At 44.6% G+C, this 22010-nt stretch overlaps 1 protein-coding gene across 1 annotated transcript in view; it reads left to right on the forward strand.

Moving 5' to 3' along the window:
* Window positions 1-344: 344 nt before the first annotated feature.
* The window catches only part of LOC308679230 (transcription factor E2-alpha-like), a gene marked incomplete at its 3' end in the record, with an annotated part of 98889 nt that continues 77223 nt past the window's right edge, over window positions 345-22010 (forward strand). Inside the window, exons 1-3 of the mRNA XM_081346820.1 lie at window positions 345-1037; window positions 7590-7688; window positions 18711-18783. Of these exons, the coding sequence (XP_081202946.1) occupies window positions 7617-7688; window positions 18711-18783 (145 nt within the window). The 5' untranslated portion in view covers window positions 345-1037; window positions 7590-7616. The remainder of the gene's footprint in view (window positions 1038-7589; window positions 7689-18710; window positions 18784-22010) is intronic.

The raw sequence follows: 22010 nt of genomic DNA on the forward strand, positions 1-22010 counted from the left end.
AATTTAGTCTTAAGCAATATCCACTCCACATCCCTCCTTTTTTCACTTTCCCCGGAAATATTTGGGCGTGCGGAGTTCTTTTCGTCGGCCGGTTGTTAAGTAAAATAAACAAAAAAGGGGAAAAAAATCCCACTGGGAAGAATTCCGTTTCTCATTCTTTTCCCAACTCCTCGGGATCGCCGAAAAGAGCCTTGCGGGCAAAATCAAGCCGTCCTCCTTCACCACCACCCCCCCTCCTCTTTCGGGGGCTTGTGCAGCTGGTAGTGATGGTGGCTGCTGCGGCGGAAGGATACGCCAGAGAAGGAGTGTGTGTGTGTGTGTGTGGGGGGGGGGAAGGTCTCGATGCGAGTGTCTGTGTGTGTGTGCGTGCGTGTGCATGTGCGTGTGTGGATGTGTGGAAGCCAAGGAGGAGGAGGAGAAGGCGGCGAAGGAGAAGGGGGCGCCCGTCCGCTGCCCCAGCGAGCGAGGGGGGCTTGGAAAAACGCAGAGAGAGAAAGAAGCGCCAGCTATCATGAGCCAGCGAAGCAAGCGCTAAGCGGGGTCCGCGGCCGGAGGATCAGAAGAAGCACTTTTATCTTCCGAGCGCGGATGGAACGTTGAAGAGGCCACATCAAAGGCTCCTGGCGGGCGGGGGGGGGGCGCAAAACACCCGATCGAACGTTGGGACAAACATTCGATCGAACGTCGGCGCGGTCCCGAACTCGGAGCCCGAGACAGAGCCAACCTTCGGCGGAGCGCCTTTCTCCCCCTCCTCCTCTCTCGTTTATTTTCCTACTCTCGCTTTTTTTTTTCCTTTTCCTTTTTTTTTTCTTTTTTTTTTAAAAAAAGCCTCCCTCCCTCCCTCGTTTTTACTACCATTTGTAGCCGTTTCCGTTTGCTTGGACATTGTTAAAGCTGCCTCCACCGTCTCCGTCGCCGCCGGGAGAACAATAGGAAGGCAGGAGGGGCGACCGGGGCGCCCACCCCGGCTGCGCCCCGGGAATCTTCAGCCATACTTGTGGATGTAACCCTCCCCCCCCAACCACAAAGCTGAGCAGGTAAGCCTGAGGAAGGAGGGGGGTGGGTGGGTTAAGCAACTGGGGGGGAGGGCCTCTGTTTTTAATTTTGGGGGGGTTCGTTTGTGACTCCTCCCCCCCTCCACGGAACTATTTTATTTTCGGAGGGGGCCGAGTTGACTGAAGTCTGAGTCTTTCTGCGGATCTATAGATTTAACTTTGCTACTTTGTTCGGCTCTGTCCCTTACTTAGTAAAATTACTGTTACTCTCTTTCTCTCTGTATGTTTGTTATTATTGAGGTGTATTTTTTTTTCTTATTCTTCCCCCACACGCACGCACACACACACTTGTCCTTTCTTTCTTTCACCCCCCCCCCCGGAAGTGGCATTAAACTTCATGGGGCGGGAAGTTAGCTGAAGCAAAAAAGGGGGGTCGATGAAGGAGGTCTACTTAACTCCTTTTGAGGGTGGGGGAGAAAGGCAACAAGCTTTTACTCTTTTGAGCTTTCCTTTAGACCTGCGGGGGAGTTCAGCTTTGGGGGGGGAGAACATAATAACCTAAAACAGAAGGGGGCTGTCTAACACCACCCCCCATTTTCGTACCTCTGAAGTTTATTGTCCTTAAAGAAAGAAACGCTGGGAAGTGATGCCTTAATTTCCCAGCAAAGAGTACAGATGCTTCCTTTCAGTTGCAGGAGTTTGTTCATTTTAAATGAAGGGATCCAGAATTCACTCATAGGTACACACATGCACGAGAGCCCCCCCTTTCCCCCCCCCACAGATCTCCCTCTGTCTATGGGAAGTTTTATTATACTTTGTCCAGCACCAAAACTTGGTGTGTCTATTATTTAGTGTGCAATTATCAAACGGTATATGGATTCAGAAGATGTTCTGGAGGGTGATTGTATTCCTGATTGTCCCATTTTTGCAGACACCCTTTCTAAAGAGTTTTTAATGTTCTTTCTTCACACTCTCACTCTGGGGAGAAAAGCACACACCAGTTTGACGTCAGTGATTGCAGTATAGTCTCCCTTTTAAATCCCAGTTTGCCAATTCTTTCTCTTTCATCCCACTGCCCCCCCCTAATTTATAGTTTACCAGTATATGACCCTCTCTTGCTTAAAAACAAAACAAAAGCCCAGTACATGCTAATGAAAGTGAAAAACTTTTCAAATGGGAACATATCACATTGGTGTCACTGCTTGACCGGATTATTCTTCTCCAGCTTCCATTTACAAATCCCACACACACACACACACACACACACACACACAAACCTCCATCCCTTTTGTAACTAATATTTCTACAGGTTTGACTTACCAAATCCCATGTATGCCACCCTCCTCCCCACAATTATTGGATCTCCTGCACAAATGAAATTGCGAAAATACAAGGTTTAGGCCATGGATGAAATTAAGCAAACCCTGGGATTAAATTTCTGCTTTATTTCAGCCTTTTGACTTTATTTAAGAAAGTGGTATGGTTTCCCCCCCCCCTTCCCTCTTTTCCCTTCAGCAATTTCCTTGGGAAGTTTGTATGGCAGCAATCTAGGCCTACTTTTAGAATATCCCAGAGTTTAAGTGCAATCACCTAATGTTTGAAACTCTGTGGGGAAAATTCTTTCTGAGAACTTAAGTCTGTGGGCAAAACTATTTCTTCTGACTTTGATGTCCATGTGTATAAAACAATTGTCTCCAGTTTAAATATTTGTTGTTGTTGTTTGCCAATCGAATGGGCAAAAACCTCTCTCTTTTTTAGTTTTCGAGAAAGATGACAAATAGCTGCAAAGTTCTTGTGTAAATTTGAAATAATGCTGCAGATTCTGAGTGAAACTGCTCCCTAGACCTTAAATAAAACAATTCATTATTTATGCTGAGTTGTACGTAGATCTTCTACTTATCTGCCTAGTGTTTTCTTCAATCACTTGTTCCTGTACATATATATTACATGTCTAAAATCTATAGGTTTATCTGTGTGAAATCATTCTATATACCTGTGTGTAATATTCTCAAAGCAACACTATATTAATCTAATTGACTGCTTTATTGTGAGCAAGTTGTTGATAGCTGTAAAATAAGTTAGGCCTCAATTACTGAAAGAGAAAAAGGAGATCCCCCAAGTCCGTTCTTAGATACAGCATTTATCCTCCAGTAATATGGGTGCTGCTGCATTTGAGGAGGGGGGGGTGATGAGGCCCCAGATGGCAGCTGCTTGCATATAAGAGATTCCTTGTCTGCTGCATTAAACCAAACTGGAAAGAGAAAACCTAATGCGAATCCTCCCCCCTTTCTCCACTAGTTCAAAAAGAAATTGTAAAAAGCTCTGTGTGAATGCACGAAGTAGATAGATGTCGGGAGCCTTTGAGCGTATTACAAACTTTTCTTTTTCATGCACAGGCAAGACACCCCCCCCCTCATACACACGCACACACTTTGCTTTGTGTTAGATTTGTTTTCCCCTGACTCTCCCGCTCCCTTTCCCCCCCCCCCCCACTCTCCGCGTTTTTTGATCTGTTTGTGACTGCATTAAGTTGCCTAAAGATGGAACACTTAGAAAGCAGAAGAGTTCTAGCAAATATCCATAAACCTGCCCGGAGTTTGTTTAATTTTTTTTTTCTTTAAAAGTATGGTAATAGGGGAGGGGGAGGGGGAGGGGCTTGGGGGATGGGGGAGGGTCCGGGGGAGCTGGTTTGGAGTCTTTGTCCTGAAGGGGAAAAAAAAAAGTGTTCCGCTTCTAGTGAAAGGAACCCCAAATGAGTCAGGTTGAAGGGCAGCGGGGAGGGAGGGGAACCGTTTGGAATGGGGGGGGTAGGTTGGGGGACGCTCATCAGCTGGGGGAAAGCCACTTTCTCCGGCGGGACGAGGAAGGGAAAAAGATTTGAAGAAATATTTTGGGGAGGGGAAAACTGCCTGCAGTCCAGCCGCTTTAAAATTTGCCCTTGTGCTCCGTGTGTGTCTTTCCCGGCGGAGAAACGGAAGGGCACCAGCCAACTCGCAGGGTTGAACCCCAGACTCTCCTAGAACATCCGTGCCTGAAGTGAGACCGGCTTCATCGGCTGGATCCAGGCGATTGCTCATGCCCAGAGCACGTGTCTGGGATTCTGCCGTGCCTCGGCTTACGACTGGCAAGTGCCCTCAGCGGAGGAGGGCTGAAATGCAGTTTAAAGGGGTGCTTTTTCTATCTCTCCCCCCAGACACATATGTGAATGGAACAGGGGGAGATTTATTTTTGTAAAAAAAAAAAAGGAAAACTTGATGAAGAGGTAGATGGGTGGTAGGTACCAATGCTTTCTACCATCCTCCTCTGCTCCTCACTCCAGAGTGAGGAGAAATTCTGGGGATACCCCACAGCTTTGGGGTTATTTTTATTTCATTGCCACCATTCCTCCAGCATAGCAGTCTGCTTTTTCCAGATTATCTTCATAATAGTCTTGTGAGGTATGCTGAACTGAGAGTGGTGGGGGGGGGGGAAGAGAGAGAGAGAGACAGACAGACAGGCCCGGTGAGTTTTCCTCAGTGAGTTGAATCCAGGTCTTCAGGAGTGCAATCTGGTTTTCTGGGCGAATGATCAAAAAGTTTTGTTTTCCATCTTTGAATTTAGTCCTTATTACAAGGAGTTTCTGGAAACACGCTTAGCAACTTTCAGATAAAAAGTAATTGCCAGATAGTTTGCTGAAATTAAAGGCTCTATTGCACCATTACTCAATTGCCTTCACTAAGTTCATAGAGAAAGTGAGTGGGTGTGAGTCTTTCTTTTCCCTTCTAAATTATAGAGTAAACTGGATTTGCTGCACAGTCTTGTAACCTCATAGTATTCAGTGGGCCTCTCTGCCCATTACATGGCATATAGCCTGAAAGGTCTGGGTTACAATCCTAATTGTGCTTTGTGTAGAGTAAGGCCCGTTGGCAGTCATGGAGCTTACTCTCAAGTAGACATATCTGAAGTTTCTACCCACCCACTCAAGCAACACACATTTATCTATCTACCAGCAAAGGTAAATATTGCTATTCCCCATATGTCTATTACATAAGATTGACAATGAATATATAAGGCACAGAGTACTTAGATATTCTACTTCATTATTATTCTATTCTATTTTGATTGACATGGGGCAGTGGGGCCTGGGGGCATGTAGAAAAGGAAGAGAACTAGTAAAGAAAACTCAAGAAAATAGAGCAATTAAACTGGTTGGGCTGTCAACCCCTGGTTAGCACATATTGTAGAAGGTGTGCTTTAGTAATTTGGGGCAAACCCCACTAGTGCATTTCTGGGGAGGGGGGGAATCTCCCATTTTCATCCAGGAGAAATAGGAGCATTGAAAAGGAGAGTGGAGTGGTCTAAGTGGTGAAGATGCCAGGCTAGAAACCAAGAGGCTATGAGTTCTAGTCCTGTCTTAGACATGAATTCTGGCCGGGTGACTTTGGACTAGTGGTCCCTCTCTGGGCTCAACCCACTTCACAGGGTTGTCGTCATTGTGAGGAAAATAGAAAGAGGAAGGGGTAATTAGCTATATTAGCCACCTTGTGTTATTTGTAAAAATAATAAGAGAAGGATATCAATAAACAATTGGGTGTATCTTCCAGGTCTGTGATTCCACGTGAGCATAGGTGCACAAGTATCTTTTCTGTTCACAAGCCTCAAAGAAATTAAGGATTCTAGTGTTTGTTTTGTGCCTTGACACATCCCATTTGGGATCAAAGGCCTGTGTGGAAACTAAATCCCACTTTCATGCTTAAAAAGTACTAAGAAATCTTTCATTTGTCCTCTTGTCTAATTTGAACTCCTTTTTTTATAATGAATGGCTTGTACCATATCTTGTGGCAGAGAGTTGTACATCCTTTTGTTTGTTCATGTCGTTGGTGGGTGACCATAAGCTCTAGTCTTAGGGGGATTTAAATAAAATATTACTTACAGTAATAATTATGTGCTGCAATTCCTGAGCCTTGAAGTTTCTCCTATCTGTAGCTTTTACCAGCAAGCGAGATTAAATGTGAGGACATTTCACATCACAGTGTGAAGTAATTTTTCTTCTTCTGAAGACTACAAATTTAAAGCTGTTATCTGACTGCTTGCCTAGGCAGCATCCCCATTGATCAGATACACACAACCAGGACAACCTCCTTTCCCCTCAATGCTTTACAGCAGCCTTTCCTTGTTGACTGAGGATTGTGGACTTCGTTGTTGCATTTAGAGGTGCCCAGATGCAAAAAAAAATTGTTCTGTGCTTTAAAGGATTGCTTAAAACTGGGCCAGGTTTACTCTGCAGTAGATCCTACTGAGGTGTGTACTGTTTACTCACTTGCAAGTACAATAATTATCTGTATTCTCACAGTGCAAGTATACACCTAGGCTCTTTCAAACCAGCAAGTCATTTGGTCTTCCTTTTGTAATTCTTGCACTGAGCAGGGGGCTAGATTTGATGATCTCTGTGGCCTCTTCCAAGCCAAGGAGCTGTTAGTAATTATGGGTTTATCTTACACATTTGCATGCCACCCATTCCCAAATGATTCTGGGCAGCTTACAAAAAGACAGACTTTAAAAACCACACAGTCAGCAACATGGGGCAGGCAAAATTAACAAAGGCTCCCTGCCCCAAGGACACTACAGTCTTTTTTTTTATGGGCAGGATAAGGCTGGGAAGGATGGAGAGTGAGGTGGTGACCAAATGAAGCTGATGATTTGAGAAAATTGTTGCTCATCAACACAAGTAGCTTTTCCTCAGATAAAGCAAAGTCTCTGTGCAAAAGATGGAATTTTTGTATTCACTGTTAATCTGAATTTGGGCACATAAGACACCATTTTTTTTGCATTTCTGCTCAAAAGTTTCAACAGAGTTTATTCTCAGGTTGGTGTACTATTGCAGTATAATTGCCCTGTGGGGGTTGGATCAAATGTTGATTTTTAGTTTTTAGAGCCAGTATCCAAAATTCAGATTTTAAGTATTTCCTATTGTGTCTTTTAAGGGTACAGGAAATGAAACTCTTGCTTTATTATCTGCAAGAATACAACAACTCTAGTCCTAATTGAAAAAAAGAGGATTGTGATTGTGATTGATGGATTTGTAAATAGATGCAGCATTTTGTATTAAGTGCAGAATTACTTTGGGAACCTTAAAAACCAAAGCCAGCAACTTTTCTAAGTACTAGTTCGGTAACTGGAGCAACAGGTGATCTGGAATAGAAAATAGGCCATAACCTTTAGATTTCTGCTGCCTCCCCGTTCTTGCATTTATCAGTGATTTTTTTAGAATTTTTTTTATTGGTTTTGAAGTGGCTGAAAGTCAAGAAATTGGCACTTAAATATACTCTGTGTGTGTGTGTGTGTGTGTGTGTGTGCACACTCGTGCCTGTGTGTGCAAGAAGAAAGAGTTTTAATTACTCCTTGCTTGCTAGAGAATTTTTGCCCGGGAGGATTTATAATTCTGAGAAATAGTTGCATATTATATCTAGTATTGAATAACATGAGCTTATTTTGAAGCGCTTCCATTCCATTAAAAAAATAATAATCTTTCTCTTCTCCACTTCTCCTATCCTGCTTCCTTTCTCCTCCCTGTCACCCCCTCCCTCCCTCCCTCCCTTTCTTTTTCTAAAAAAGACAGACACCATTTCAATCGGTGGGAATATGAACCAGCAACAAAGAATGGCTGCAGCAGGAACTGATAAAGAATTAAGCGACCTGCTAGATTTCAGCATGGTAAGTGAGACGCTGGGAGTGGAGGCTCCGGAGGTCCCTGAATTTGGGGTGGTTTTGTGTGTGTGTGTGTGTGTGTGTGTGTGTGTGTGATGTCTAAAAGAGTAGCAGCTCCATTTGTACCCGGCATGCTCTGGGCTGCAAGGGGAGGGGTTGAAGGAAACCCCTAGCAGCGGGGTGGGGGTGGGGGTTGGGTTTTAACTGGGAGTCACAAACTGCAAGCTTCGACTTGTTTGTTCCCTGTACTTAAGAGTGTCAAGGGGGACCACTAATTGCATAGTCTCCTTGTTGTGAAGGCTTAAGGAGGTACAGTAGTTGACCTGATGGGAAGAAAACAAATCAGTCGCATGTCTTCTTCCACCTTTTAAAAAATTTCCCCCAACAGATAAAAGTGCAAGGAGGTTCTCCTAAACCGTGCAAAATACTATCATTAATCCTGGATTCGTCCAGAGTCTGCCTATCTCGGGCTCTTTTCTGGCCAAGCCCAGAATTTTAATTGGTGTTTATTGTACTGGGAAATAAGTTCTGCTGGCTGAATTCCTTGCAAATGATCTGAAATGGCCAGAGAAAGAAAGCAGCATTGGCTTGATGAGTAGGTACGTTTGCTTGAAGCAGGAATTTAGAGGGAGGTGTCAGAGAACAAGCAAAGATCAGAAATGGGTGCTGTTCTGGGGTCCCCTCCTGCCCCAATGTTTTTTTTTAATTCTTCCAGAGGGGGTATTTGTTGATTGGGTTGGCTTCTCTGTTGCATCTTTCTATATTTGTATTAACCCCAAATGTCCCAGACCAAGCAAAAATATTTCTTTGTCCTGGATGAGTGTTTTTCAAAACTTGGCAAGTTTAAGATGTGTGGACTTCAACTCCCAGAATTCCCCAGCCGGCATAGCCAGCTAGGGAATTCTGGGAGTTGAAGTCCACACAACTTAAAGTTTAAGGAACCACTGCATTAGATTCTCACGACCATTGGCTCAATATTTTACTGGATGTTTCACCAGGGTCTCCCAGCAGGACCACCACCTCTTTCCCTTTCTTCTCAATGCTTTTTTGAGCCTCCACTGACAGGAGTAGATGCAGTTGGGAAGCTGTCATTCAAATTGTACTTCAAAGGGTGGGAGACCTTGGCTTTTTAAGATAAGAGCCCTTTTAAGATAAGAGGCTCTTTGGAAGGAAGCTGGAGGGAGATAAAGAGATACACTGCAGAGCAAAGGATGACTAGGGGCAATCCTTGCTTTTTTCCTGGCTTGTTTCTGGCTTGTTCAAACGGGAGACATCCTGGCTCTGCAGCAGTGTCCCTTCCGCCCACGTTATGTGGTTTGTTCCCCAATATTTTTTGGCTCATGGGAGGAGCAGTGGGTAGATTGTGTATCTTCTGTTCTGGTTAGTTCCTTTTGCTCTGTTAATGATTGGTTAATATTTTCTTCTGATCATGAATGTTTGGGGGCGTCATGCAAATGATTATTGAGGGTTGCTGGAAAGTCGTCGTTTTTTTCACTCGGGTGATTGTTCCACATTGGCAGGATAATGTTTCTGCTTAAATGGAGCTGCCATCTTCGTAGCTCATTCTTTCCCCCCCCCCCCCCGGTTTCTCTTCCTCTAATTTTTGTTTATTTATATCCTGCCTTTATTATTTTTATAAATAAGGCAATAAACATATCCACATACCTTCCTCCCTCTGTTTTTCCCACAACAACAACAACAACTCTGTGAGGTGGATTGGGCTGAGAGAGAATGGCTGGCCCAAAGTGACCCAGCCAGCTTTCATGACTAAGGTGGGATCTGAATTCACAGTCTCCCGCTTTCTAACCTGGTGCCTTAACCACTAGACCAGGGGTCTTCAAACTTGACCCTTTTATGACTTGTGGACTTCAAGTCCCAGAATTCCTCAGCCATGCACTAGACCAAACTGGCACCCTAATTCTTTTTTTTTTGTTGCAAATCCATTTCAAGCCCCTTAACGTGGTGGTGGGAGTACACATTTTCAGGGTCTTTTGAATCAACTATATATTTCCTACATTAATGTAGAGACTCAACGTGGCATTGTAATTAAAAGCTAGAAGCTGGGAAACAGTGAGTTCTAATCTTGCCTTAGACACAGCTGGGAGATCTAGTGCCAGCCAGTATTTCTCAACCCTAGGAAGGAGGGAGTGGCAAACCACTTCTGAAAACGTGCCAGAAAACTGTGGGAACTTGTTGACCTACGACCACAATTGAGCCCCAATTTTTTGTTGTTAAGTAAGATGTTTGTTAAGTGAGTTTTGCCCCATTTTATGACTTTTCTTGCCTTTTCTTATTAAGTGAATCACTGCAGCTGTTAAAAGTAAGTAGCACAGTTGTTAAGTGAATCTGGCTCCTCCATTGACTTTGCTTGTCAGAAGAAGGCTGCAAAAGATGATCGCATGACCCCGGGACACAGCCACCATCATAAATATGAGTCAGTTGCCAACCACCCAAATTTTGATCATGGGGATGCTGCAAAGGTTGTAACTGTGAAAAACGGTCATGAGTCACATTTTTCAGTGCTGTTGTAACTTTGAACAGTCACTAAATGAACTGTTGTAAGTTGAGGACTACCTGCACCTACATATATGTTACATGCAAACACATTAGTGCAAGAATGTTTGTGAGGACCAATCTAGCTTCCGGCTTTAGAAACAATCCAGAGGCTCTCCATCTTCAAGATGTATAAGTCTGAAATTTGGACTACCCCTCACCGTGCAGCTGGCTAGTTCAGGAATTCTGGGAGTTGAAGTTCACAAGTCATAAAAGCCGTTGTTCCCCACCCTTGAGCTAACGGCTCAATTAGTATATGCAGAAGGTGAGGTAGTCCTGTACATTCTCACTAGAATATTGTTAAATTTTCCCTACTTAGGATTGCTACAGGGCTTGAACTAAAATTTTCCATCCCATGTGCTTTGGATCAGCCCTAAACTCTATAGTCCGTCCTCTTCATAGCACACTCTGAGGGTACCTCTGCTAAAATGGTCCTGCCTCTGGGCAACCACTGCCCCGACACGAGGCCCATCCAGACAATTCCCAGAAAAAAAGCATTCCCATTTGAAGAGAAGAAAGAACTCAACTTATCTTTTAGAGAGGATGGCTCCCTTAGAGCAGGGGTCCCCAACCCCCAGTCCGTGGACCGGTAACGGGCCGCGGTATGCCAGAAAGCGGTCTGTGCATACAAGTGAAGGTCCATCCACGGGATGCAGGCAGCACGTGAAACCACGACCCCTCCGGTCTGTGGAAAAACTCAGAACCGGTCCCACGTGCCCAAAAGGTTGGGTGGGGGGGCTGATCTAGCTGGTCTTCAGAAGAACTCTGCACAGTGAATCTGAGCTGGGTTTGAAATAACCCAATTGGGCTGAAGCGCAAGTGTGTTTTGTGAGAAAAATCAGTTCTTAGAAGAGTGGAATTGATTAAATCAAGTAGATATATATAGAGAGAGACCATTGTTTGTTCTCAATAGCAGTAGCTAGCAATAGGGCCTAGACCAGGGGTAGGCAACCTTGGCTCTTTTTTGACTTGTGGACTTCAACTCCCAGAATTCCTGAGCCAGGTGGCTCAGGAATTCTGGGACTTGAAGTCCACGAGTCATAAAAGAACCAAGGTTGCCTACCCTTGGCCTAGACTTATACAGTGCTTTACAGCAGGGGTCCCAAACTCCTGGTCTATGGGTTGGTGCTGGGCCGCGGCATGCCAGAAACCTGTCTGCGCAAACAAGCAAAGCCCCATCCGTAGGATGCAGGAAGTACATGAAACTACGCCCCCTGTGGTCCTCAGAAAAACCTCTCTTCACAGAACTGGTCCCTGGTGCTCAAAAGGTTGGGGACCTTTGCCTTAGAGCAGACATGTCAAACACAAGGCCCGGGGGCCAGATGCGGCCCGCGAAGTGGTTTCATGCGGCCCGCGAAGCCATCCTGGAAACTGAGGGAATGGCCCCCACTGCCTTGGCCCTGGCCCAGAGACCGTCCTTCTGCCAGAGACCCTCAGATCTGTCCCACTCCTGCCCAGGCCCCCATAGGCACCCTTGATGCCAACGATGTAGAGCTAGCCACACCCACCCAGCAGGCCATACGCACTCTAGCCACGCCCGCCCAGTAGGCCACACCCACTCTGGCCACGCCCACCCGGCCCCCTGAGGGCAACTGCAATGCTGATGCGGCCCTCAATGAAATTGAGTTTGACACCCCTGCCTTAGAGCAACTGTATGAAATTCTGGATGCTGGAAAACAAAAACAGGCTAGTAGGGTGGCTGCATTCTTGCTCTCTCACAACCTATAAAGAAAAAAAAATGTCAGGAACTCCCTGTTAGTGACCCCTACACCTACAGGTATTCCTTGACTTACGACCACAACTGAGCCCAGAATTTATGTTGCGGAGTGAAAAACTTACTAAGTGAGCTTTGCTTCATTTTATAACTTTTTTTTTTGCCACATTTGTTAAGTGAATCACAGCAGTTGTCAGATTAGTAACACGGTTGTTAAGTGAATCTTTGCTTGTCAGAAGGTCACAGAAGGGGATCACGTGATTTTGGCATACTGCAACCGTTATAAATATGAACCAGGTGCCAATCTTCTGAATTATGTGACCATGGAGATCCTGCAACAGTCATAAATGTGAAAAATGATCACGTCACTTTTTTCAATGGCACTGTAACTTCGAACGGTCACTAAATGAACTGTTGTAAGTTGAGGACTACCTATATTACACAGAAAGGTCTAATTAGTGTCCTTTGGTCCCTCACCATAGCTATCCTGGACTGAATACAATTTAGTGTGATCAAGCAGAGGTGATCTATCCTAAAACTTAACGTGCCACAGAAAAGGCCACCTGGCCTGTTAATTTTCTGCAGGCAAGAATCTCAATATTGCATATCATGGTTTGCACCGAACACAGTCACATCCCCTGCAATTTCCCAGGCTGGAAAAATCTGGAAGATCTGTTACTGAGAGAGAGAGAGAGACCATCTTTCTTGGCTTTATGTATCTTTCTAGGATTTTTTTTTTTCAACTGAAGGAACATTCAACTCTCTGAGATATTTCTAAAGTGGTTCACTCTAGTTAGACCAGGAGTAGGCAACCTTGGCTCTTTTATGACTCATGGACTTCAACTCCCAGAATTCCTGAGCCAGGCTGGCTCAGGAATTCTGGGAGTTGAAGTCCATGAGTCATAAAAGAGCCAAGGTTGCCTACCCCTGAGTTAGACATTGGCCATCTCTGCAGGAAAACTAACCTCGATTCCCACAAAGTTTTTCCAGAGCCCTAGCCAATCCTTTCTCTGGATTGAGGCTACATTTTAGAATAGCATCCATTCTTCTTTACAAGTGGCCAAATTTTTACCGGCAGAGGAGGACCTAGGACAGTGGTGGCAAACCTATGGCACGCGTACCAGAGGCGGCACTCAGAGCCCTCTCTGTGGGCACACGTGCCATTGCCCAAGCCCCGCCTCCTTCTGCAGCCCCCTCCTCACCAGCAGCACCTCCGGAGGAGAGTCGCCCCCAGGTGTGGCCCGCGCAGAGCAGCGCAGCCAAGGACATGGCAGCTGGGCAGCGGGGACAAGACTCCGCCCTCGTGCCCTGTTGTGCGCTGTTGATGCTGCAGGGTGCAGGCAGAGTGTGTGGCTGCCATGGTGCTGCAGGACCGCCCTGGGCGATATGTGGCGGGTCGTGGAGGTGGTGGGTAACTCTGCAGGGGGGGCAGGGTTGGGGGGGCTGGGTGGTTTGGGGGCACTTGGTCTCTAAAAGGTTCGCCATCACTGACCTAGGACGTTAGGTGGCTTGAAAAGCAGTCTGCATGAATGATGGAGGCCCAATGATGAATACAAACCTTATTGGAGCTGAATCAAGAACCAGAAATTGATAGCTTGTCACATAGTAGAGTGAGCGCCTGTTACTTGTCCCAGCTTCTGCCAACCTAGCAGTTCGAAAGCACGTAAAAATGCAAGTAGAAAAACAGGGACCACTACGGTGGGAAGGTAACAGCGTTCTGTGCACCTTTGGCGTCCCTAGTCATGCCGGCCACATGACCACAGAGACGTCCTTGGACAAGCGCTGGCTTTGAAACGGAGATGAGCACCGGCCCCTAGAGTTGGAAACGACTAGCACGCATGTGTGGGGGAACCTTTACCTTTACACATAGTAGCACTGGGAAGCCAGTAATTGGATAAGCAGATGTATCTAAGTAGTTCTTTGGGCATTTTGATAGTGTTACCCATCTTACTTGAAAGCAAGCAATAGCAGATACATGATTGCTATTATAATAGCTGGCACTTGAAAACATACCTTGCTTTTAACATGTGTTATCAGTTAGATACAATTTTGTATATGTGATTTTATAAACGGGTCTCATTTGAAGCCTTCCCAGTATTGGGATTGATGGATATTTTCACAGGCCTTCCTGTAGGGTAGAAGCAGGAAGATTTTTATTTGGAAGGAAACTTCCAGCTGGAGTGATACTGTGAATGTGTGTTGAGCAAGGGTAAAATAAGCGGTTGGAGTGATAAATGTGGGAGATCTTTCCACTTTTAAGATTTTTTTTTTTGCCTCGTGCAAATGTTTTTGAACTGGTCTGAGGTTTAATCTGCCTTCCTTCCTTCCTTTCCCTCTTGGCCCGAAAAAGAACATTTCCCAGACAGATGGGATTAATTTTGTCATGTTCGGCAGGTCACTGCAAGTGCTGCCTGTTTTACTGTTTTGCTATTGTTCTTAAAGATTTGGTGTTTGTTATCTTACAGCCTGTCACATATGAAGGGTGAGCAGGAAATAGAACTCCCAGGGATCTGGTAGGGGTGGGGCTATGCAAATAAGGTTTAGATGGGTATTGGTGGTTTTTTTTAATCCATATGTTTAGTGTTAAAATGTTGAAATTCAAAAAAAAAGTTTTTTAAAAAGGATTTTTTTAAAAAAAAAAGACTATTACTTTTGAATTAAAATGGAATAGTATAGTATTTGTTAGTGTCAGTTGCTTCTAGTTTGTGCCTGGGTATTATGTGAAGAACCCCTATCTTCCGTTTCTAAATAAAAGCTAAGAGGCTTTTAGTCAATTCACTTTATTGGGTTGTTGTTTTTTAAAAAAGCAAGAAACATCTTTCCTTTGTTTTATACATGCAGCACGTATATATTGCAGCCATCACTCTCTAAAAAGAGCATTCCCACTTGTCTCATACTTAAAGAAAATGATAAATCGCCCATATTCCCCATTCCTCAGAATAAGTGAATATACCTGTCTACAAAAGAAGCGTTCCATTTTTGGGAAGCAGAAAAGGATCAGAGGAGGCATTTTCTTTGGGACCCACCGAAGAGAATATTTGTGGCTCAGGGTTGAACTGTGGAGTCCTTGGTACCATCTGAGCTTAGGAGTTTTCTTGCAGACATTTCATTACCCAACTAGGTAATGTCTTCAGTGCTACTGGTGTTACCTAGCTGGGCAATGAAACTACCCAACAATCTCCAAAAAGCATCAAGGACGCCACATTTTCTGTGATGCTGGGCCAGGCCAGGAATGGCTTTTAAAAGGGGGCCTGGCAGCTTGCATTTCACTGGTAATACTCCAATTGAAGATTTGAAAAATGCTTTGTAGCCTAATTTGACTTATCTACAGCAGGGGTGCCAAACTGCCAGCCCACGGGGCCAGTTGCATCATGCAGAGGCCATATGTCATGGCACATCACATGATGCAAGTTTGACACCCGTGATCTATGGAGATTCTCATTCATCCCAGGTGATTGTTATCCCCAAATGTGCTTTTTCACAAGGCAACTGGACTGCTTTGTTATAACAAGGAAGTCCAGTCGTCTTGTGAAAAAGCACCTTTGGGATACCTAATTTGAATTGATTGCAGGTAGTCCTCAACTTATAACTATTTGTTTAGCAGTGGTTCAGAATTGCAACAGCACTGAAAAAAAGTGGCTTACAACTGGTCCTCGCTCTTAATAACCATGACAGCATCCCTATGGTCACATGATCAGAATTTGGATGCTTATCAACCAGCAGGTATTTATAACAGTTGCAGTGTCCCAGGGTCATGTGATCACCACCTGTGACCTTTCCAGCTGACTTCTAACAAAGGGAATGGGGAAAGCCAAATTTACTTAATGACAATGTGATTTACTTAATAACTGCAGTGATTCACTTAACAACCATGGCAAAAAGATCATAAAATTGGGTGCAACCCACAACAATAATCACCTTGCTTAGCAATGGAAAACCTGGTCCCAATTGTAAGGACAGGTCGAAGTCTACCTATAAACATTTTTAATTGGAACCAGTAGATTGAACAACTGTAATCTTATTCTAAGTTTGTCTTTAGCAGTTCGATCAGAGTTAACCCCCAAAACTGCTAGTTTCTGGCACTTAATGCAGGTGGTGGAAAGCATGCAGTTAAGAATTATGATTATAGCATATGAAGAACAGTTGCACGAATTGGGTAGGCCTAGTTTAATGAAAAGAAGGACTAGGGATAATATAATAGCAGTCTTTCAATATCTAAGGGGTTGCCACAAAGAAGAGGGAGTCAGCCTATTCTCCAAAGCACCTGAAGGCAGGACAAGAAGCAACGGATGGAAACTAGTCAAGGAGAGAAGCAACCTAGAACTAAGGAGAAACTTCCTGACAGTAAGAACATTAATCAGTAGGATGACTTGCTTCCAGAGGTTGTGGGTGCTCTAACACTGGAGGTTTTTAAGAAGAGATTGGACATGCGTTTGTCTGAAATGGTGTAGGGCAGGGGTCGGCAACCCGAAAAAGGAAAAGAGCCACTGGGAACCGGTTCCATCACACATAAAAAAAAGTGGGAGCCGCATGCGTGCGTCCATGCACGCACATGCGCAAAACGGGTTTTTCTTGCACATGCGCGGACGCGCTCGTTTGCCTTTTTTTTATGTGTGATGGAACCGGTTCCCGGTTGCGCGACGGCGATGGCCCGTCTGCAAAGCTGCCGCTTTCGGCAGCCTGCAAACGTGCCGCGGCAGCTTTCGCAAGAAGTGGCGCCGCTACCCATTCCGAGAGGTGCGCGCGCACCTCTCCGAACGACCGTAGGTGCGTGCGCACCTCCCCAAACCTCCCCAAACGTCGGCAGGTCTCCGGACGGCGGCGGCTTGGGAGAGGTGCGCGCGCACTCTCCAAACCGCCGCCATCCCGTTTGCACAGCTGCCGTGTTCGTCAATGTTTGACGAACGCGGCAGGTCTCTGGACGGGACGGCGGCGGCTTGGAGAGGTGCGCGCGCACCTCCGCCCTTCGGAAAGGTGCACGCGCACCTCTCGGAATGGGCAGTGCCACTCTCCATTTGGAGAGGTGCGCGCGCACCGGGCGGCTGGGAGCCGCAGGAGACGGCTCAAAGAGCCGCGGGTTGCCGACCCGTGGTGTAGGGTTTCCTGCTTGAGCAGGAGGTTGGACTAGAAGACCTCCAAGGTCTCTTCCAACTCTGTTATTCTGTTAATTATCTTTAGCTCAGTTCCTGGCACCTCCTTGTAAAAGTGTTAAAATTGCTGAAGGCATTTTCCTCTGGTAGGTTATTGACTTTTGGCTGTCTTAGAGAAGACAGAATAGTTGGGTTCACACAATGTGCTGTCCCCTAACCCAGCTTAACAAAATAAAGTGCCATTTCTATGTTCCCATAACCTATTATGTTGGAAATAAAAATCCATAGATGGACTAAATTGATATCCTGGTTTGAATATCTTGAGCCAGAGACTACTCGCCCCCTTTCTAGCCTAGTTAGATATGTTATGTGAGTCCAGTCTGTGGTCCTTCCAGATGTTTCCAGACTGCAACTCATACTATCTCTGATCGTTGGCCAGACTGGCTCAAAATAGAGGAATGGAAATTACAGCTGGATAGACCCAGAATGCCAAATGGAGATATGCCATGGCCTGATTCTTCACTAGGCAGTTGCATATGTCCTTCAGGAGCATTCTTCATTCAACCAAACCTGTAGAGTGACCCTCAGGTTAATCAGCCTTCCTCAGTTTGACGCCCTCCAGATGTGCTGGGTTTCCTCCTGACACATCTGGAGGATACCAGGCAGGACTCTTGTCTACCAACTCTGGTTTGTGGGGACCATTCAATTATTTTTTAGAATGGGGACTTCTCTGTTCAGTCTTTGGTGGGACATCAAATATGTCCACACAGAAGGATCAATCTAAGGCTGTGTGGGAAGAGAAGTAAATTCTCCCTCTCCCCCACCCCCATGGAAGTTAGAGACTGTTGGTCCTTCCTCTACCCTCTACCCGCTCAGGAACTAGTTGTTGCTTCATTTAGATAATACCCATGATAACAGGTTGGGGAAAGCTATGCTGACAGCTTCCACCTGTCCTTTGGGGAAGGACAAAATCTACCTTGTACTTTTTGGAAGGATTCCTAAGTGAACATAAGTGAGATCTTTTAGAAATGCAGTTTTAAGGAAATAGAAATGCATTTCTAACTGTTCATCTACATTCATTTTAAGAATCTACTTTGACTCTTACGGGTGGGTATCAGGCTTCATCTGTGAAATGCAACCCCCCCCCCCCGAGATGCTCAACTGGCCCTTCCATTGTGAAATTTTTTTTGATAGCCGATTGAAGATGTTTTTGTTTCCTAGGAATTTGAGAAACTATTTCAGAATACTAGAACGTTAGGGCTCCCTTGCTGCTTTATTCTGATTTTTAATGCTGTAATTTATTGCCTTGATTATTACCGCTTCTGATTTTTATCTTGCCATTGCAACGCTCTCTGGGTGGGTTTTCCTATTGTTTGCATAGTAGTTTTTAAATGGCAAACAGATCCAAGATAGGCAGCCCAATAATTTAACCCTGCAGAAGATTTACTGTCTATCCAGCGATTGCAAAAATGACAACAGTTTTTGCAAATAGTTTTGAAGAGCTCACTGATCAAATATGACAGCTTTGTTTCATTTTGTATCTTGGCTAGATTACTAAATCTGTGGCGTTACCTCTCAGAATGTTTTTAATTGCTGCATTATTTCCCTTTCTCCCCACACCCATGTTCTCCGATGTTTAATCTTGTTATTGTTTGCTTTCTTTTTTTCTAGATGTTTCCCTTGCCAGTGACTAATGGAAAAAACAGACCCACGACTCTCGGTAGCACGCAGTTTGGTGGATCAGGTATTGCTTAACTTTCTCTTCCCTTTGGGGAGAAAAGGCCCAAGCTCTTTGATATAGATGTAATATGTTTTCTGATATTGAGACTATAGTTAACAATCTGGCCCCAAGGACTTAAGACCTCGTTTCCCCAGTTTTAAACACCACTATTTTTTTATTTTTTTGCTTTTTGTTTGCCTTAATCTCATCTGCAGGGTTGTTCATATAAAAGATGATTGCGGCAGGGATCTAAGGAATAAAATGACATCCTGGTATTTTGATTGTGCTATGGGTTTTTTTAAAAAAATGTGGGCTTTTTTGAAAATGCACTTCTTTATGCCCTAAAAATGCACTGATGATGTTACCTAGTTTGGGTAATGAAACATCTGCAAGAAAACAACCAAGCTCAGAGAGCACCAAGGATCCCTCATTTCAACCCTGAGCTATTCTCCTTTATTGGCACTTATTTATTTAGCAGTTCATATTTTATAAGCTAATTGTTGTGTTCTTTTTTTCTTTTTTCTTTTTTTGCTTTTTAAAAGAAATTCTGAACCCTTGAGTAAGTGTTTTCTATTCTGCCAGGGGAATACTGTGAGCTGCAGTCCACACAAAGTTGCCAAGATTGAAAAACACTGACTTAAACAATTAAAGCATCTATCTCTGTGTTGTATATGGTACTTCTGGAATTGTCAGGTTCCTTCCAGAAACGAGAGTGCCACAACTTTCAACCCTGGCCTCCTAGCCAGGGGCATAGTCCCAAACACCTGCAAGGTCCCCTCCAAAGAATGAAAAGCCCAACAAAGTTGAAAATGAAGGGAAATTCCCACCCTTTTTTATTTATTAATGATATAAAGCTACAGAGTGCTCTCTTTTCTTCTTGGCCTGGTCCTTTAGCATGAAAGCAAAGAACTGAACTCCATTGTCACTGGGGATCACTTTGATTTGGGGCGTGTGTTCAAGAAAACTTTTTTTTTTCCTGCCAGCGGGCGATACAAGTTTGTGCAAGTGTTGAATGTTGAAGCTACAGGCGGTGAGAACAAAGCCAAATTCCCCGCCACATATTCTGTGCCTGAAGGTTGTCGTGTCTGCTATGTTTTCCCTTTTGATGCTCTTTTTCACCAAAAAAAAAATGTTTCAAAATGAAGATACTTGCCACAGCCAACCCTTGTGGGATATACAGTATTTGCTTGAGGGGTATTATTGTTGTTCTTTGGTTCCATACTTAAGGAATCACTTATGGGTTTAGATCTGTAAGTTTACACTCCATCTCTGCCTGAATTTCATTCTCTAAGGCTGGAAGAAATCCACCACCTTGTGTCAGCTCCTTTTGATTCAGGCTGCCTGCTTTGTAATTAAAAGATGAGCTGGGTAAAATGACATGGACGCATTTAAAGCAAAGAGGGCAGGGCAGGGGGTCCACCTCAACCCCATAATGCCACAGTGATGAGCAGTCTTTCTAGGCCAGCATTTCTCAGCCTCATGCTGGCTGGGGGGATTCTGGGAGTTGAAGTCCAGAACATCTTAAAGCTGCTGAGGTTAAGTAAAACTGTTCTAGACTCTCTCAAACAGAGCGCTTCCTTTCCATCTCCTGTTGTTTCCTAATTTTTTATGAACTGGAAGTGCCAAAGTCTTTTAAACTTAGGAAATTATGCACTCAGACTTGCTGTTCCATCTCCGAGCAACTGTCTTTTTTATTTATCTCTGAGCAATACGCCCAACACTTACACCCATCCAAACATGTTCCCAGGATTTCCTATCAGTTCTGTGTGTGAATTCCAGAGACCAGAAGCGTCAATCAACCACTCAGATCAGTTGTGTGTGGCCTGTAAATTGGCCCGGGACGGCTCTGCCCCATTATTCGGCGGTTTTAATTCACCAATTATTATGGTGTTTACTCCATCCTCCTCCTGCCACACCTACCAGCTACACCTTTGCGGATGCAAGAAATGCCAACAGCAACTATGGGATCTGCCATTCTGGAGAGAACAACATATTCCAGACTTGGAAGATTTTTTTTCTCTCTTAAGCAACAAGACTAATATTTTCTTGAACAAGCCATACCTAGGTTGGCAGAGCAAGGCAAGCTTTGGTCTGTTGGATACACACATCACAAAAAAACCCAAACCAATAATTTTACAAGTATTATACTAGGAACCATGTCTGATTGTTCACACACACTGTCCCATGTACTTCTTTCTGGACTCTTGAGATGTTGCTTCAGAGTAGCTACAATTAACCACCTATAATATGGACACCTTGTTTAGATACAGAAAAGTAAATTTGCAGAAATATCTTATTTTTCTAGGATTTATTTATCCAATGCCCTGCCCTCTGGACCCTCCCATTATCCCCTCCCAACCTGGTAAGGATTAATAGGAGTTGTAATCCAACCACTCAAAAACTACCTTCATGTCAATAAAGGAGTTATAGTTTGTACCAAATTCCACTATGAAGTCAGATGTCCTAGAATAAGTTAGCAAAGCCCAGCTCCCTCCCCAATTTTTCCTTTCTCTAATGCACTGATGGGGTGATGGATAAATTATAATCCCAGTTTAAGTTGATTTCATGCCAGTGTTCTTATGGGAAGTTTTGAACTGCTGCCACTGCTGCTTTAAGAGTTTATATACACACAAACCTTTTCTAAGGGCATGCAATCACTGTGCTATGTGTATATAAGCTGTGTACAGATAAATAGAGAAGGGGAGGGGAAACTGGCAAATAAGTCACAATGATGGATGCAGCTGTACAGTCAAAACCTCTCCCCCTTTTTATGTGCATGTGTGACCTGGAGAGAGGATTTGGGTTCAAAGGCAGCGTGGCCTAGTATGAATACTGCTAGACTAGGAGTGAGGAAACCCAGGTTCAGCCTCCCCTCAGCCATGGAAGCTCATTGGCTGACATCGGGCCAGTTCCTCCCTCTCAACCCAGGAGCCAGTCAGGTCTGTGGGGAAGGGACTGGACTAAGAGTGATGAGAACTGGATTCTAGTTTGCTCTCAGCTATTGGAAACTCATTGGCTGACTTTGGGCCTGTCCTCTCCTCTCAGCCTATCAGGTCTTGTGGGGGAAGGGGCTGGACTAAGAGTGGTGAGACTTGCATTCTAGTTCCCTCTCAGCCATGGAAGCTAGTTAGTTGACTTCGAACCAATCCTTACCTCTCAGCCAAACTGGCAGGGTTAGTATGGGGAAAATGAGGAAGAGGGAACACTATGTAAGCTGCCTTCAGCTGCTCTACAAAACGCTGTATAGAACT

Source organism: Vipera berus, assembly GCF_964194415.1.
Source record: "Vipera berus genome assembly, contig: HAP1_SCAFFOLD_62, whole genome shotgun sequence".
Lineage (NCBI taxonomy): Eukaryota > Metazoa > Chordata > Lepidosauria > Squamata > Viperidae > Vipera > Vipera berus.